The sequence below is a fragment of the Salvelinus fontinalis genome, chromosome 7 (assembly GCF_029448725.1).
Source record: "Salvelinus fontinalis isolate EN_2023a chromosome 7, ASM2944872v1, whole genome shotgun sequence".
NCBI classification, from domain to species: Eukaryota; Metazoa; Chordata; class Actinopteri; order Salmoniformes; family Salmonidae; genus Salvelinus; species Salvelinus fontinalis.
The window spans coordinates 64018560-64037966 of NC_074671.1; the positions used below are offsets into that span (position 1 = coordinate 64018560).

At 40.9% G+C, this 19407-nt stretch overlaps 1 protein-coding gene across 1 annotated transcript in view; it reads left to right on the forward strand.

Annotated features, from left to right (window-relative positions):
- The window catches only part of LOC129860216 (zinc finger protein 345-like), a 52572-nt gene extending 42540 nt beyond the window's left edge, over positions 1 to 10032 (forward strand). Inside the window, exon 5 of the mRNA XM_055930607.1 lies at positions 8491 to 10032. Coding sequence (XP_055786582.1) covers positions 8491 to 9574 — 1084 coding nt within the window. The 3' untranslated portion in view covers positions 9575 to 10032. The remainder of the gene's footprint in view (positions 1 to 8490) is intronic.
- The last annotated feature ends 9375 nt before the right edge of the window (positions 10033 to 19407 follow it).

Consider the following 19407-nt stretch of genomic DNA (forward strand, 5'->3'; position numbering starts at 1 on the left):
AAGGGGGGTACCGGTACAGAGTCAATGTGCGGGGGCACCGGTGTGTTGAGGTAATATGTACATATAGGTAGAGTTATTTCAGTGACTATGCATAGATGATAACGACAGAGAGTAGCAGCGGTGTAAAATGCAAATAGTGTGTAGCCATTTGATTAGATGTTCAGGAGTCTTATGGCTTGGGGCTAGAAGCTGTTTAGAAGCCTCTTGGACCTAGACTTGGCGCTCCGGTACCACTTGCCGTGTGGTAGCAGAGAGAACAGTCTATGACTAGGGAGGCTGGAGATAGTGGATAGAAGGTTGAAGATCTAACGTTGTTTCAAAAGGTACAAATTCAACATATATTCAACCTATTTATACAAGGTTTAACTATGTTGAAAATTGGTTAATCCTGTAGTTGTAACCTCAAAACAACTGTTTTTGCAAATTCAATGTACAGTATTCTACACGTACATTCCACGTCACAATACGTTGACAAATTATGTTGAAACACCGTTGATTCAACCAGTTTGTGCCCAGTTTGTGCAGTGTTTTGTTAGCTTCTCCTGAAAATATATTGAGATGACCTTGGATTTGCCCTTAGGGTTGAATACCCTCTGGCTTCTCACATTGAAACAATTTGCGGTGAGAACCAATATAGATAATTAGATATGATATTGATTTTGTTTGATATAGATATGAGCAAGGCATATTGTGATATCGGTTTATACTTGCTGTTAACCTACACTTTTATGTATAGTAGAACAGCCTACATGACTGTTGCTGCAGGCTCTAAACCTTCTCAATTTAGCATAGTTAACTGCTTGACCACGGGCATTTAATTGATTCCTATTGTATTCAAACTGTTTAGGTATGTTAGACACCCAGAACAATCACACTTGGCCCAATGAGCATCCAACATCAGTTTTCTGGACTTCACAAAGCCATGGAAGTGAAGTGTAGACAGTTGCATTGTTATTCATTGAAATAGATATGATCTCAGTGGAGGCTGCTGAGAGGAGGACGGTTCATAATAATGGCTGGAACGGGGTGAATGGAACGGCATCAAACACCTGGAAACCATGGAAACCATGTGTTTGATGTATTTTATACCATTCCAACTATTACCACCAGCCTGGCCTCCCCAATTAAGGTGCCACCAACCTCCTGAGTTTGGTATCGATATCAGTTTGAAAAAATCCTACTGTTATTGATATATATTTTCCATATTGGTGCCCATCACTTAAAACAATGGAGTCTGTTGGTTGACTGGGTGGTATTGCTTCCCTCTGCAGTTTTCTGTGGGAGCGAGTTAGTAGATACAACATGTATCAGATAGAGATGGTGTGATGATCAATTTTCTGTGAGAATGAGTTAGTAGATACGACATGTATCAGATAGAGATGGTGTGATGATCAGTTTTCTGTGGGAATGAGTTAGTAGATACGACATGTATCAGATAGAGATGGTGTGATGATCAGTTTTCACCACTAGTTTGGGATAATTTTTTACTACTAAATGACTATTTCTTTAATGATAAACAGCTATGAAACGACTTCATGTATTTATTAAATTGTCTTTTAAAAACTAGATTTGTTATTTTAGTCATTGATAAATAATGTGTTTGGAAAACCACATTCAAGCCAACTAAATTGATCTGCCAATGAAAAATAAAGTTTGTATATATGAATTTATTCTGGTAAAACTCTTCTCTTTTGTATAATGAATTACAAAAAATGTACTCAAGTGACATATTTAGGTTTTTCTGAAGCTGAACAAGACAGGAAGTTGAAATGAGCATCACAAAGCTAAATCTGACCTGTTCTCTAACATGTTTTATCAGCATAAGCACCTGCTAACCTGCTACTGTTACTTTATTGATCTACTGAATCATTGTAGTTTTGGGGGGTTAACTTTACAGTAAATATAATGCTTTTGTTCATTCATGGCATTAATTCATGGCATTCAAAATAATATATATTTGTATTTATCTACTCAATACATGTCATAACACCTCTACACATTGGGGCAAGCCAATTTGCTAGTCACCAATATTCTCGAAATCAAATCAGTGATGACTGTTTAACAGTCTTATGGCCTGGAGATAGAAGCGGTTTCATTCTCTCTCTCCCAGCTTTGATGCACCTGTACTGTCTCCGCCTGATAGATGGTAGCAGGGTGAACAGGCCGTGTCTCTGGTGGCTGAGGTTCTTGGTGATCTTCTTAGCCTTCCACAGAGATCATCTACAATACATATGTAATGGGTGGAAAAACTTAGACACTAAAACAGACACTGCTTTAGTTTTTTAAACCAAAGTTTATTTGTCTAGATAATCAATCTCACTTTTATATTCTACATGGTTTAGCAGTAGTTAGTCCATCAGTCCAATAATGTCGCTGTGGCACTACGGTAGTGGGAAACAGGAAGTTCCGGGTTGGCGCCACCATTCTTCGGAATAAAGAAAACGTCAGAACTGTGCTGTCCGTTTATCGTTATTACTACAGGTATGTAATAGCACGTTTAAACGGTCTAATATTGAAAGAACGTCATAACGTGTTAGATAACACATCCGTCAAGGTATGATCACGTTTGGGAAAGGTTTTGTCTTGTTTTTCTGTGAAGAACCTGATAAAAAACTATTTTACAAGCACACACGTTTTCATTTGTGAGGCTTTCCATATTCGTATATAGCTCAGTGGGTTTCGCCTGAGGATGTTCAGTACAAAACGTTTTGGAAAGTTGCAGCTAGAATTCCCCTGAATAGAACTGACATGATTCCTTAGAATCAGAGGCATGTTTGTTCTACATAATACATTTATATCTGATCGTGGCCAGCGTCTCCGTCCTCCCCGCTTGTCCCTACCTATGTGAAGCTATCCACAATAACGATTAGCCACAATAGTGGAATTTGCGTTTCGACCTCAAAATAAAAGTCCCAAATGAAAGTGATACAAACGGATAGAAAATAGTGGAATCATGCCATATTTGGACTAGAAACGCTAAACATGGTTGGAATGCTACTTTATTTAAAATGAATTACAATAATTAATTTGAAAATAAACAACAAAACGGTTGAAATCCCACTGTGGATGTATTAAACCATTTTTCTATGTACTTATGAAACGGGTTGGATTGTTCACCCATATAACGGGTGACACCCACAGAATACAATTATCAAGAGTTAAAACACATATTAGCTTCTTAGCTCTTATTGCAGGACTTTGACTGAAAAATCACCTTCCCAGTCAGTCTATTACAGGGGTACTCCAGTACTATTTGAGAAGGTCCGGTCACACACATTTCCTAGGTGGCAAAGGTCCAGATGGATATTGTCAGTTGTTGGCATAGTAACAAACTCCCAACTTGTAACTGTTCAAACTGTTCACAACCCTCTTGTTGGCGGAGAGAACATTTAGCCGTTTTAATGCTAATATCCCACAACTCTACACATTACGATGGGGCTGAGATTTGTTCTCTTTTTTAAAGCTAATTTCCTACAGTTCTACACGTTTCCATGTATTATGTGTGTTTATATGATACCAGGGGTCGAAGCCCAACCAGAAAAGTATTATTATGTATATTTTTTGGGGGACCCGGGGTCCATATTGACCCCGTTCAGTTACAGTCCACCAGTTGAGTATGGAGGGTCTTTTGTTTAAAAATAAAATCGATCCAAAATACGGCCAAAGCTTTTCTATGGGCTTGCTTTGGACCTAAGCTTGTCCCCTGCCTTCCCGCCTTTGGGACACTGACTCCCATTGTTAGGGCGGAGACGTGCATCTCGTCATTATATACAGATCTCTGGTGTAAATGGGAAGGTGCACACGGCACAGAGAAGCGACGGAGACGAGACCAAAAATACAACAAGCCGACATAGACGCTCATAAAAATTGCGATACAGGCTAATGGAATATAGCGCAAAAACATAAATTCGTATTCATTCGATATGTTTACTCCATTACCGCAGGTGGCGGTAACTCAGTAGCGTCAACAGACTTCAGGTCAGGCAGTGCGTGTGCATGAAAGACAAGGTCGCTCTACTGTTTTGAAGCTGAATGTAATGATTATCAGTTTTCTACATGTGTAGTAGAATTTAAACACATTCAGTTTCTATAATTGTTAATGATGTGAAAGGGAAATACTATTGTTTTTTTAGTGAAATACAGTGAAGAAAAGGTTATTCAGGAAAATAGTACATAGTGCTGCCTAAAACATACTGCAACATTGTACTAAATGGTTTTTTGAGTCATTTATGTGAATTTAAGAAATCTACTATAGGTTAAGTGCACTTACGTTGTGTAATTTTAAAAAGTGTGCACTTTGTGTCTAATGTGAATGTTACGAATCCCTTTGGCCCGACAGTCTAGGGGGGATGGTAACGATACCCGTAACATAACTCATGCAAAGTGTAAGAGTGACAAAGTAACAGTGAGAACAAATAACCACGACAACTTAAATCTACCGTCAAACTCAGGGTTTATTAGTAAAAACACCCCTAAGCTAGACTAGCCTATTTCAACAACAGCTAACTAACCAAAAATACAGTGGGTGGTCCACCCAGTTCTAACTAGTGTATTTAACAAAGTTTACCTATGGGTAGTGTATGCCCATGGGCAAACTGTCTGGTTACCCCCTTTTCCTACTATCAAACAAACACTCAAACACCATACTCACAGGTGGGGACAAAGTGACATGTAGATGCTAACCCACACAAGAGATCTACAGACATATGGCATTTACAGAGAGATTGAGATCTAGAGAACACAACTGACAGGGTTTTTAAACCAAGGGAAAGGGACTGTGATTGGGTAAGGGAAAAGGAGCAGGTGTCTTCCGATTAGCGACTGATTGATGATTGATTGGGGAAGGATGATTGTCACCTGTGAGTAGGGGTGAAGGAGAGAACAGAAATACACACAGGATACACACTGAATACTTGTATCCGTAACAGTGAATGTGAATGAATGTTTTGTTGTCAATGCTTAACTACCTGATCTATTGAAATTAGATAATTGAACAAGAAAAAATATAATATATTTTTATAGAATAAAGTGACAGAACTGTCAAGACAATAACTTGTGTCCGTTTCTCTTTATTACTACAGGTCAACTCAGATTAAGTCTAAGGCCGGTAACATCAATAGTGAGGACAGACCCAGCCTGCCTCTCTCCTTCCACACCGAGTCCAAACCTACAGTAACTGGGTCCTGATTGTGACAGTGGAGCCTAGTTTGCACTGCAGGATCCAGAGATGGCATCAGTGAAGCTGGAAGACTGCAGTCAAACACTGGAGCTGAATGTCAACATTAAAGATGAAGAAGAGGAGGAGACGATTGGGAAATCTGTTAGTCATGGTAAAGGCAGGTTCTATCTTACTAAGTTATGACCCAGTCTATTGCTATTGTAAATTCTGTAAGTCTGACATCACATCCCTGAAGAACACCAGACTGTACAACAAAGCTTGTGTTGTTCTTTCCAACAACAGTATTGCCAGTGTTTGTTTTATTCACTGGGTTATCTGGAGTCTGCAGAGAGTAGACTAAAGAAGTGAACAAGATAAACTGCCAATGTTTTAAAGTTCTATGAAATAAGTCTGTGTAGTTACTAACCCTTGTGATAGTGAGTGGAGGATTATATGGGTCTGAATTTTCACTCCTTTTTGCAATCAGCTGTTGTCCACTTTTAGAATAATTGTATTCCCCTTTTGTATTGTACAGTATAGAGCCTTCAGAAAGTATTCATACCCCTTGACTTATTCTGCATTTTATGTTACAGCCTAAATTCTAAATGGATGAAATTGATTTTTAATATACCCAATAATGACATACATAATGTATTTAGAAATGTTTGCAAATTTATACAAATTGAAGTGCAGAAATATCAAATTTACATAAGTATTCACACCCCCCGAGTCAATACTTTGTAGAAACACCTTTGGTAGCAATTACAGCTGTGAGTCTTTCTAGGTAAGTCTCTAAGAATTTTGCACACCTGGATGGTACAATGTTGTACAAATTCTTTAAGCTCTGTCAAGTTGGTTGTTGATCATGGCTAGACAGCGATTTTCATGTCTTGCCATAGATTTTCAAGCTGATTTAAGTCAAAACTAACTAGGCCACTCAAGAACATTCAATATTGTCTTGGTAAGCAACTCCAGTGTATATTTGGCCTTGTTTTTTCGGTTATTGCCCTTCTGAAATGTGAATTTGTTTCCCAGTGTCTGTTGCAAAGCAGACTGCACCAGGTATTCCTCTAGGATTTTGCCGGTGCTTAGCTCTATTCCGTTTCTTTTTATCTCCCGAAAAAACTTTCAAGTCCTTGCTGATGACAAGCACACCCATAACATGATGCAGCTACCACCATGTGTAGAGTGGGACTCTTGATGTGTTGTGTTGGATTTACCCCAAACATAACGCTTTGTATTCAGGATATGAATATGGTTGTATCACTGCCTGGTATGGCAACTGCTCGGCCTCCAACCACAAGGCACTACAGAGGGTAGTGCAAATGGCCCAGTACATCACTGGGGCCAAGCTTCCTGCCATCCAGGACCTCTATACCAGGCGGTGTCAGAGGAGGCCTTAAAAATTGTCAGACTCCAGCAACCCTAGTCATAGACTGTTCTCTCTGCTACCTCACTGCAAGCAGTACCGGAGCGCCAAGTCTAGGTCCAAGAGGCTTCTTAACAGCTTCTACTCCCAAGCCATAAGACTCCTGAATACCTAATCAAATGGCGACCCAGCCTATTTGCATTGCCTCCCCCCCTCTATTTTACACTGCTGCTACTCTCTGTTGTTATCATCTATGCATAGTCATTTTAATAACTCTACCTACATGTACATATTACCTCAACTAACCGGTGCCCCTGCACATGTTATTTTACTGCTGCTCTTTAATTACTTGTTACTTTTATTTCTTATTCTTATCTGTATTTTTTTAAACTGCATTGTTGGTTAGGGGCTCGTAAGTAAGCATTTCACTGTAAGGTCTACACCTGTTGTACACTATTATTGCACACAGAGTGAGACCATGTGACTTGTTAAGCTTGCCATAACAAAGGGGTTGAATACTTATTGACTCAACATTATGGGCTATTCCACTGACGTTATGGGGGTATTCCACTGGCGTTATGGGGTATTCCACTGATGTTATGGGGGTATTCCACTGACATTATTGGGTATTCCACTGATGTTATGGGGGATTCCACTGACGTTATGAGGTATTCCACTGACATGGGGGGGGATTCCACTGACGTTATGGGGTATTCCACTGACGTTATGGGGTATTCCACTGACGTTATGGGGTATTCCACTGACGTTATGGGGGTATTCCACTGATGTTATGGGGGTATTCCACTGACGTTATGGGGTATTCCACTGACGTTATGGGGGTATTCCACTGACGTTATGGGGGGATTCCACTGACGTTATGGGGTATTCCACTGACGTTATGGGGTATTCCACTGACGTTATGGGGTATTCCACTGGCGTTATGGGGTATTCCGCTGACGTTATGGGATATTCCACTGGCGTTATGGGGTATTCCACTGATGTTATGGGGTTATTCCACTGACGTTATGAGGTATTCCACTGACATGGGGGGGATTCCACTGACGTTATGGGGGATTCCACTGATGTTATGGGGGTATTCCACTGACGTTATGAGGTATTCCACTGACATGGGGGGGATTCCACTGACGTTATGGGGTATTCCACTGACGTTATGGGGTATTCCACTGACGTTATGGGGTATTCCGCTGACGTTATGGGATATTCCACTGACGTTATGGGGGATTCCACTGACGTTATGGGGGATTCCACTGACGTTATGGGGGATTCCACTGACGTTATGGGGGATTCCACTGACGTTATGGGGTAAAGACAAAACCGTTTACAGGCCTCCCATATATAACACTTTCTGGCCAACTGGTGGTTTAGTTCCATCTGTCCTCCAGGTGATCTGTCCTCCAACTGGTGGTTTAGAATCTACAGATGTGGTATTCATATTCAGATGCTACATAGTCGTAGTAGAATTCATGTTGGTACAACAATATCTAGTCATGTATCCATGCCCTTGTATGTGTGTGGTATTGTGTGTAGGCCAATGACTCAATTTAATCCATTTTAAAATCAGGCTGAAACACAACAAAATGTATAAAAAGTCAAGGGCTGTGAATACTTTCTGAAGGCACTGTATATGAAGTCATATGTATATCTCACTGACTGGTTCTTCTGATGTTGTTCTCACAGGAGACCATGTTGAGACATTCTCTACATCCAGAGAGCAACAGCAGGAAGGTCACAGAGCTAAGAGGTCTCACCACTGCCCACATTGTGAGGAGATTTTCCCAATTCTATCAAAGCTAAAAATACACCTAAAAATGCAAAGAGGAGAGAATCTGTATTCCTGCACTGCCTGTGAGAAGAGCTTCACAACATCAAGGGATCTGACAGTTCCAGAGCACACTGGAGAAAAGCCTTACTCCTGCACCGACTGTGGGAAATGCTTCAATAGATCATCTAAATTAACCATTCATCAGAGAGTGCACACAGGAGAGAAGCCTTACTCCTGCTCTGACTGTGGATCGAGTTTCTCCCAATATGGCCACTTAAAATCACACCAACGTATACACACCGGAGAGAAGCCATACTTCTGCGCTGACTGTGGGAATAGCTTCACAACATCGAGGGCTCTGACAATTCACCAGAGAGTGCACACAGGAGAGAAGCCTTATTTCTGCTCTGATTGTGGAAAGAGTTTCTCCCGATTGGATACCTTAAAAAATCACCAATTAATACATGAAGGACAGAAGCCTTACTCCTGCTCTGACTGTGGGAAATGCTTCATTAAATCAGCTAAATTAACCATTCATCAGAGAGTGCACACTGGAGAGAAGCCTTACACCTGCTCTGACTGTGGAGAGAGTTTCTCCCGATTGGATGCCTTAAAAAGTCACCAACTAATACATAAAGGACAGAAACCTTACGTCTGCTCTGACTGTGGGAAGAGTTTCTCTCAACTGGGCAACTTAAAAACCCACCAACGTATACACTCAGGAGAGAAGCCATTCTCCTGTTCTGACTGTGGGAAGGGATTCTCCGTATCGGGCAACCTAAAAACCCACCAACGTATACATAAAGGAGAGAAGCCATTCTCCTGCTCTGATTGTGGGAAGAGTTTCTCCATGTCAGGCAACTTAAAAACCCACCTACGTATCCATAAAGGAGAGAAGCCTTACTCCTGCTCTGACTGTGGTAAATGCTTCAAAACATCAGCGGAAGTAAATGTTCATTGGAGAACACACACAGGAGAGAAGCCTTACTTCTGTGACTGTGGGAAAAGTTTCTCCAGGTTGAATACCTTAAAAACCCACCAACGTATACACACAGGCGAAAAGCCATTCTCCTGCTCTGTCTGTGGGAAGAGTTTCTCTGTATCATGCAACCTAAAAACCCACCAACTTATACACACAGGAGAGAAGCCATTCTCCTGCTCTGACTGTGGGAAGAGTTTCTCCATATCGGGCAACCTAAAAACCCACCAATGTATACATAAAGGAGAGAAGCCTCACTCCTGCTCTGATCGTGGTAAATGCTAAGGTAAACGTTCATCGCAGAACACACATGAGAGAAGCCTTACCACTGTGACTGTGGACAAGAGTTTCTCCAGATTGAATACCTTAAAAACACATCAATGTATACATAACGGAGAGAAGCATCATCAGTTCTCTCAGACCAGCTAAAATGAAAGTAATCACTTAATTCAATCACTTAATTCTCATAAAGGAAGTAGTAACAGTTCATTTGATCAAAAGAAGAAAGCGTAGCACACTGTTGTTTCTCACTGCAGTGGAAAGGGAGTGTTTTCTACAACGTTAGCCTCTACTTTACTGATCAGTGTGTTTTGTTAGCTTCTACTGTAGAGATATTGAGATCACCATGGATTTGCCCTTAGGGTTGAATACCCTCTGAGGTGTCTCTCATTGAAACAATGAAGTCTGAGGGTTGACTGTGGTAGTACTGCTTTCATCTAAAGTGTTCTGTGGGAATGAGCTGGTAGACAACATGTATCAGATAGAGATGGTGTGATAATCAGTGTTCTGTGGGAATGAGCTGGTAGATACAACATGTATCAGATAGAGATGGTGTGATAATCAGTGTTCTGTGGGAATGAGCTGGTAGATACAACATGTATCAGATAGAGATCATCACATCATCAGTTTTCACCATAAATTTGACTGGATTATTTGTTGCTACTAAATTACTATTTGTTTAATGATACACAGGCTATGAAACGACTGCATGTTTATTAAGTTGTCTTTTTTAAACTACATTTGTTATTTTAGTCATTAATGATGAACATGTTTGGATAACTGCATTGATCTGCCAATACATTTTGTACGTGTATTTGTGTTGGTCAATCTCTTCTCTTTTGTATTATTCTTGTGTACAGCTGGCTGGAGTGTTTACGGACATATTCCATCTCTCCCTATACCAATCTGTTGTACCCACTTTGCTTCAAGATGTCCACTGTTGTTCCTGTAGCCAAGAAAGCGAAGGTAACTGAACAAAATGACTATTGCCCTGTAGCACTCACTTCTGTCATCATGAAGTGCTTTGAGAGACTAGTTAAGGATCATATCACCTCCACCTTACCTGACAACGTAGACCCACACAATTCACTTACCGCCCCAACAGATCCACGGACGGCAGAATCGTCATTGTACTGCACACCGCCCTATCCCACCTGGACAAGAGGAATACCTATGTGAGAATGTTGTTTAGTGACTACAGCTCAGCTTTTAACACCATAGTGCCCTCTAAGCTCGTCACTAAGCTCAGAGCCTTCGTTCTGAAATCTTCCATGTGCAACTGGGTCCTAGATTTACTGACGGGCCGACCCCAGGTGGTGAGGGTAGGCAACACCTCCGCCACACTGATCCTCAACACGGGGGCCCCGCAGAGGTGTTTGCTCAGTCCCCATCCTGTACTCCCTGTTCATCCATTCCTGCGTAGCCATGCACGACTCCAACTCAATCATCAAGTTTGCTGACGACACGACAATAGTAAGCCTGATTACCAACAGCGGCGAGACAGCCTACAGGGAGGAGGTTAGAGCCCTGGCGGCATGGAGCCAGGAAAATAACCTCTCCCTCAACATCAACAAAACGAAGGAGCTTATTGTGGACTACAGGAGACAGAAGAGGATGCATCTTCCTCGACGGGTGTCAAAAGTTTAAAGTTCCTCGTGTGCACATCACTGAGGACCGGAAATTATCTCGCCACACCGACATCATGGTGAAGAAGGCGCAACAGTGCCTGGCTCCTAACACCCTGACAAACTTCTACAGATGCACCATTGAGAGCATTCTGTCGGGCTGCATCACCGCCTGGTACGGCAACTGCTCCTCAACTACATTGCTCTCCAGAGGGTGGTGCGTTCAGCCCAACGCATCATCAGGGCCACGCTGCCTGCCCTCCAGGACATCCACAACACCTGATGTCAAAGGAAGGCCAAGAAAATCATTCAAGAGTCTGGTGCTTGCATGGACTACCTGTCCCATTGGACAACCTTACAGATTTGTATTTATTATGGATCCCCATTAGCTGCTGCCAAGGCAGCTGCTACTCTTACTGGGGTCCAGCAAAATTAAAGCAGTTATCCTTTTTTTGAAACATTACAATACATTCACAACAGATTTCACAACATATTAAGTGTGTGCCCTCAGGCCCCTACTCTACTACACAAAATCCATGTGTACGGTACGGGTCAAAAGGTCACAACACAACTGATTGCTCAAAACGCATTTAGAAGGAAATAAATTCCACAAATTAACTCTTATCAAGGCACATCTGTTAATTGAAATGTATTCCAGGTCACTACCTCGAAGCTGGTTGAGAGAATGCCAAGAGTGTGCAAAGCTGTCATCAAGACAAAGGGTGACAACTTTGAAGAATCAAAAATATATTTAGATTTGTTTAACACTTTTTGTTTACTACATGATTCCATATGTGTTATTTCATAGTTTTGATATATTCACTATTGTTCTACAATGTAGAAAATAGTAAAAAATAAAGAAAAACCTTTGAATGAGTAGGTTTGTTCAAACCTTTGACTGTATATCATAAATGTTGACCTTTTTCTTTGCCCTGCATCAGTCCACCATTTTCAAAGGCTGATTGGGAAACTTGGTGGCATAGCAGTATTTAATATTTTATTAATAACAAACATCAACAAAGAAAAGAGGAATAGTCAAATGCAAAAATAGCAAACAAACTGTTTCCATGACCAGGAGTCCTACACAAACAGATCATATTCATTAATAACACTACTATTATAATACTTTTATAAATTCATTTATAAAGTGAAAAAAAGTTAGGTTTTGAATCAGATCATTTCAAATCAAATCAGGTGTAGACCTTACTGTGAAATGCTTACTTGCAAGCCTTTATTAATGTAACCTTTATTTAACTAAGCAAGTCAGTTAAGAACACATTCTTATTTACAATGACTGCTTAACCAACAATGCAGTTCAAGAAATAGAGTTAAGAAAATATTTACTAAATAAACTAAAGTAAAAACAACAATCTAAAAGTAACACAAGAAAATGACATAACAATAACGAGGCTATATACAGGGGGTACCAGGGGTACAGGTTAGTCAAAGTCATTTGTAAAGTGACTGCATAGATAATAAACAGAGAGTAGCAGCAGTGTAAAAACAAAGGGGGGAAGTATTCTGGGTGGCCATTTGATTAACTGTTCAGCAGTCTTATGGCTTGGGGGTAGAAGCTGTTAAGGAGCCTTTTGGCTCTGGTACCGCTTGCCGTGCGGAAGCAGAGAGAACAGTCTATGACCTGGGTGATTGGAGTCGTTGACCATTTTTTGGGCTTTCCTCTGACACCGCCTAGTATATAGGTCCTGCTTGGTCCTAGTGATGTACTGGGCCGTACGCAAGTCCCTCTGTAGTGCCTTACGGTCAGATGCCAAACAGTTGCCATACCAGGTGGAGATGCAACCGGTTAAGATGCTCTTGATGGTGCAGCTGTAGAACTTTTTCAGGATCTGGGGACCCATACCAAATCTTTTCAGTCTCCTGAGAAGACTGAAATATACTAATTCCTTATCAATGTCTGAATTTCTGAACTAAATCATATAATTTAATTGTACAACATGTCCTGTTATCTTTGTAACAAAGTTATGTATGTTAATTAAAACAATTTATACTGTAAATACAGGAAAAAAAGACATCCACAGAAATCCCAATTATACTCATTATTCGGCTTGAATCTTTCCAAAACGTGTTTCGCGGGATAAATGCTTTATAAAAATCAATAAACATAAGAAAACTATCATCAAGGATGAGGTCATTATAGTCAATCATATCTAAAAGGTCAACCTGAGATTATTACTAATGTGTTGACCATGCATAAAACGAGATTGTTCTTCATCAGTTATAGGATGTAAACCTTGCTTCAAACTAGCAACTACAAGGGCAAATTACTTTCCATCCAAGAATGGAACAAAAAGGACAAAAATTGGTGTGCAAAATGAGTCTGAAACGTTGCTTGTTGGAGTACGTTTTTTGGATAAGGATGTTCATTTGGGAAACCCTTTTGAAGCCACGAGGATGGTGAAGTAGGCGTTGGGAGAAGTGGATGCAGCCAAAGTAACCAGAAGTGGTATGGTGTTGATATTGTGTGTATCTAAAGAGCAAAATGAGCGTGCATTGTGGATCACGAAGTAAACGCATGAAGTGGACAGCTTTGATTTTCAGAGCAGGGCACCGGTAAAAGCTGTTTTTGCTGAGTGTGTACCGCCGTATGGAGAGGGGGGAATAGAAGCAAAGTTTATCTGTAGTATTGATGTTTTGCTGAGTGTGTACCGCCGTATGGAGAGGGGGGAATAGAGGCAAAGTTTATCTGTAGTATTGATGTTTTGCTGAGTGTGTACCACCGTATGGAGAGGGGGGAATAGAGGCAAAGTTTATCTGTAGTATTGATGTTTTGCTGAGTGTGTACCGCCGTATGGAGAGGGGGGAATAGAAGCACAGTTTATCTGTAGTATTGATGTTTTGCTGAGTGTGTACCGCCGTATGGAGAGGGGGGAATAGAAGCAAAGTTTATCTGTAGTATTGATGTTTTGCTGAGTGTGTACCGCCGTATGGAGAGGGGGGAATAGAGGCAAAGTTTATCTGTAGTATTGATGTTTTGCTGAGTGTGTACCGCCGTATGGAGAGGGGGGAATAGAGGCAAAGTTTATCTGTAGTATTGATGTTTTGCTGAGTGTACCGCCGTATGGAGAGGGGGGAATAGAAGCAACGTTTATCTGTAGTATTGATGTTTTGCTGAGTGTACCGCCGTATGGAGAGGGGGGAATAGAAGCAAAGTTTATCTGTAGTATTGATGTTTTGCTGAGTGTGTACCGCCTTGTTGTCGTGGAAATTCTAACGAGAAAGGAGAGAGACTAGATTCTTCAAACAACCTTTATTTTAATTAAGATTTGCAAAACTGAGCCTGGTCAAACATCACCTCAATGGTGTATAGTTGAGAACCCAGGGATACAAAGACGTCAGAGTTATTTTATAGCACGTGCATAAACGCCCTTTGCACAACATTCTACCCCAAAATCATAAGTGCAGAGCGAAGAGTCGTTCTCCTTTTCTCTAATCCCTAGCCAATAGGAAACACGCCGGCGCCCCTCAGCTCATTATGTTACTTTGTTCGTCTCAACAATAGGATGCATTATTATGGGGTCAATTTCACGCCATACTGAATTCAAAATAAAATAAATCGTGAACATTAAAAATAAAGTTGAGAATGTAAACATATTTTCGAGGAAGGGTGAAATAATGGATGTTGAAATCAAAAACCAATCAATTCAAATATTTTTTAAAATAATTTGTCAGAGTTTTGCTCTCGCTTTAAAATGATTTGCTTACAAGGTTTTGGGTTTTGCTATATTTTCTATACATTTTGCTTTCAATTGTTTGGTTTTTGATTTCAACATCTATTTCACCCGTCCTCGAAAATATGTTTACATTCTCAACTTTATTTTTCATGTTCACAATTTATTTTATATTCAATACATATGGCGTGAAATTAACCCCATACATTATCATGGTTGCAAGCTATATTGGCGCTACATCTAGACGTTAAGGAGAAAGAGGTACAGAGAATATTTAGGAGAAAGAGGAACAGAGCCTTCGCCCTAAGAGGAAGCCACAGAGAAAATTGTAAAGTCTGCAGTGCTTGTTCTCTTATGGTCACAGGTCTGTCTTCCCACACACAAGTTCATTAATGCAGTAGTTTAAGCATTTAATCACAAACAAACCTTAATTACTAATAACTTTAATTTCTGTCACCACACTATGTAAAGCTGGGATATATACGTTACCCAGTAAGAGCGTTCGTGTTAAACCTGATGCAATGCATGAAGTCTAAAAAGTGTAAAGTGTTTGCAGACAGAAGGAATATGTTATTGAAGAGTCTGAATGTAAAATGTTGCAACTGTGGTGGGGGTCGTATTCCAGAATTCCCAGAGTGCCCTGTTTAGGGTGAAAGAGGTTGACGGGTCAAGGATCAGGGCTGTACAGCAAATCTCCTATGTGGAGACAGTGAAGAGAGTTGAAGGGGAAAAAGGCCACAGTTCTGAAGCAGATATGGTGTTGGATGCACCGCAACGAGTTGCAAATGTTGTACGTCAATCAAGTGATCTGGATACACTTATTGTGAAGAAGATGGATTTTGTAGCATTTATAGCCACAGTTATTAATTGTACTGCACAAGAAGTCCAGTAAGATGGACATCATTATATCTGCATTTGAGAAGTTTTTGGGCCTCCAAGACTTCACTGCAAGGACTACTGGCTGCAGAAAACCGACCTGATTAGAACAGAAAAGCAGGCTGATTCAGTCTAATTTAAATGTCGATAGTTTGTATGGATTCGTCTTTAAAGTATATATATATATATAATTTTTTTAAACCCTGTATTATTTCATTTTAGGGATCTTTATTACCCACCTGTAGTGGAGGTGGCAGAATGCCATTATACCAAAAAATAAGATGTCGCCAAAGGGTTTTATAACTTAACCAAGATAGACTACAGCCTACCAAACGGGACCAAATGAATCATAGTGTGCAGAATAAGCAAGGAGCTGGGCAGAGCCAAGCACGAGCTAGCAAGATCCTATTGGCGCATTCTAGCATTCATCTGCATATTTCCGTTAGGTAACGCCTCCTCTTTGAAATGCACTTGTGCAATAACTCAATTCACCTTTGCACGCCTTCTAAATAACGCGATTGTTAAAAACTTTTGCAAAGGGTGAAGTCTACTCTGTTCATAGCATTTTAGTTGTGGGAACAAATAACTGTATTGACATCAGATGTTTCTTCGATGAGAAAATGCAAAATGTCGGCCAAAATTCATCTCTTTCCATCTTCTCCCACTGCCAGTCAGAGTGGAAACGCCAAGCGGATGCTTCACATTTATACATCCGGTGAAATAACTGTCTCATTGTTCTATCTGTAATGTCGCTGTTGAACTGTGGTAGTGGAGGAACAGGAAGTAAAGCCGCAGAACTGTGCTGTCGAAACGATAGCTTTTATATTACTAAAGGTATGTAATAGCACGTTTAAACATAATTTCGAAAGAATATGTCATAACATATCAGGTAACAAATCCGTCTACTATCATGTCAGGTATAACGTTTGGTAAAGGTTTTATGTGCTATTTGTTTCCTGTTTCCTGTTAAACCGAATGAGTGAAGAACGCGATAAGTTATTTTACAAGTCACATAACTAGAGACGTTGGTTTGTCTAAGTGAATGTACATAATTTCATCAAGGTCATTTCCTAAAGGATCCATTTATTTGACATTTCTAAGTTAGTGACGCGAGCTGGTAAAATGGCGGCGCCAACAACTGCGTCACCAGACTTCAGTACAGGCAGTGCGGATGCATCAGAGACAGAGAGTAGATGAGCAGAGTTGAGCGGTCGGAAATCCCGCTCACTGTTCCGGCGTTCCACGTCCTTTCCAAATGCTCCGCTAAAACCTGCACTTAGTTTACAGGAAAGAAAATTGCCGCTCCATTCATTAAAATCACAATGTAACCAACACCCATCTATTTTTGTGACTACATGGACCTACCATTTGGTTTTGAACTATTGAAACCAAGCCATATGATTTGAATTAAAAGTTTTTAATAAACATGAAAAGGTGAATGTAAGAAGCGCTCATCATTTCAAATAGGCTACATGTTATATTAAACAGCATATAACACTATAAATAGGCCAGGTGCCAGACAGGGAGCCTAAGAAGGAAATTAATAATTTAGGCTATATTATTTCAATTATTTCAAGGCTGTAGCCAACAAAGAAATACATTGTGAAGCAATTGCGAGTGCGACTAGGGTTGCCAACTTTCTCACTACCAAATAAGGGACTAAATATGGCGTGCACGGTGACACGGCGGTGTGGGTATGGTGTTATGGGAATGAATATACAGTGTATTCAATTGGAAAGGCAAAAGGCATTATGAGTTATGTGGGCTGGGCAATTAGCTTTCAGAATGCGATTGTTGTCACTGCTCAATAACTGGTAAACGGAGTGGTGTTTTCCAAAGTTGACATTGGCATTATCTGCGCCATAGGCTGTGATGTGTCTAATATCCTGTTCGTGCTTTTTCCAGACAGACACAGAGAAATATCTCACAGGAAACCTGTTTCTATTTCCCTTGTTGGAGGCGTCACTGAGAAATACACGGGCTCACCTTCCGTAGGAGGCGGATCATTTCCCGCAGTAGACGTCACGAAGAATGCGCCGATATTGCTAGCCTAGCACCTTTAGCTAGCGTGGCCTTCTTGTGCATTTCTGTTGATGCATGCTGAGTTAGGTCACTCTCCCCTCCATTGGCCAATTGAGAATTCCTGACGGCATAAAGAACAGAAAGCTTTCGTCGAGTCACCACTGACGTGCTTAACCCACATCTTTGTTGCTTCACATTGTTTTTGTAGCTGCACAGTCTTTTTTTCCAGATTGATCCATATTTCCTTGATATGCAAAACCGACCGAACAACAACAGAAATTACTTTGCAGGAATTGGCGCGTTTACGTTATACTGTGATTGGATGAATATACGGGACAAGGGGGTATGGGACAAACCAATTTAGCCCAATATAAGGGACATCCCGGCTAATACGGGACAGTTGGCATCCCTAAGTGCGACACTAGACTGGTAGGGAGTCAGGAACATTAAGCGCTCAGCATTTTAACAGCATTTAGTTGTATTAAATCAGTCTATAATAATATAGAATATACAGTGTATTCAGACCCCTTGACTTTTCCCACATTTTATTACATTAGTCTTATTCTGAAATGGATTAAATCGTTTTTTCTCCTCATCAATCTACACACAATACCCCATAATGACAAAGCAATAACTGTTTTTTAGACATTTTTGTCAATTTATAAAAAAGTATATATATTGCATTTCCATAAGTATTCAGACCCTTTACTCAGTACTTTGTTGAAGCACCTTTGGCAGCGATTACAGCCTTGAGGCTTCTGGGTATGACGCTACAAGCTTGGCACACCTGTATTTGGGGAGTTTCTCCCATTCTCTGTAGATCTTCTCAATCTCTGTCAGGTTGGATGGTTAACTTCGCTGCACAGCTATTTTCAGGTCTCTCCAAAGATGTTCGATCGAGTTCAAGTCCGGGCTCTGGCTTGGACACTCAAGGACTTCCAGAGGCTTGTCCCGAAGCCACTCTTGTGTTGTCTTGGCTGTGTGCTTAGGGTCATTGTCCTTTTGGAAGGTGAACCTTCACCCCAGTCTGAGGTACTGAGTATTCTGGAGCAGGTTTTCATCAAGGATCTCTCTGTACTTAGCTCTGTTCATCGTTCCCTCGATCCTGACTAGTCTCACAATCCCTGCCTCTGAAAAACATCCCCACAGCATGATGCTTCCACCAGACGTGACGCTTGGCATTCAGGCCAAAGAGTTCAATCTTGGTTTAATCAGACCATAAAATCTTGTTCCTCATGGTATGAGAGTCCTTTAGGGGGCTTTTGGCAAACTCCAAGCGGGCTGTCATGTGGCTTTTACTGAGGAGTGGCTTCCATCTGGCTACTCTACCATAAAGGCCTGATTGGTGGAGCGCTACAGAGATCGTTGTCCTTCTGGAAGGTTCTCCCATCTCCACAGAGGAACTCTGGAGCTCTGTCAGTGACCATCGGGTTCTTGGTCACCTCCCTGACCAAGGCCCTTTGCCACCGATTGCTAAGTTTGGCCAGGCGGCCAGCTCTAGGAATAGTCTTGGTGGTTCCAAACTTCTTCCATTTAAGAATGATAGGGGCAACTATTCTTGGGGACCTTCAATGCTTCAGAAATGTTGGTACCCTTCCCCAGATTTGTGCCTCGATACAATCCTGTC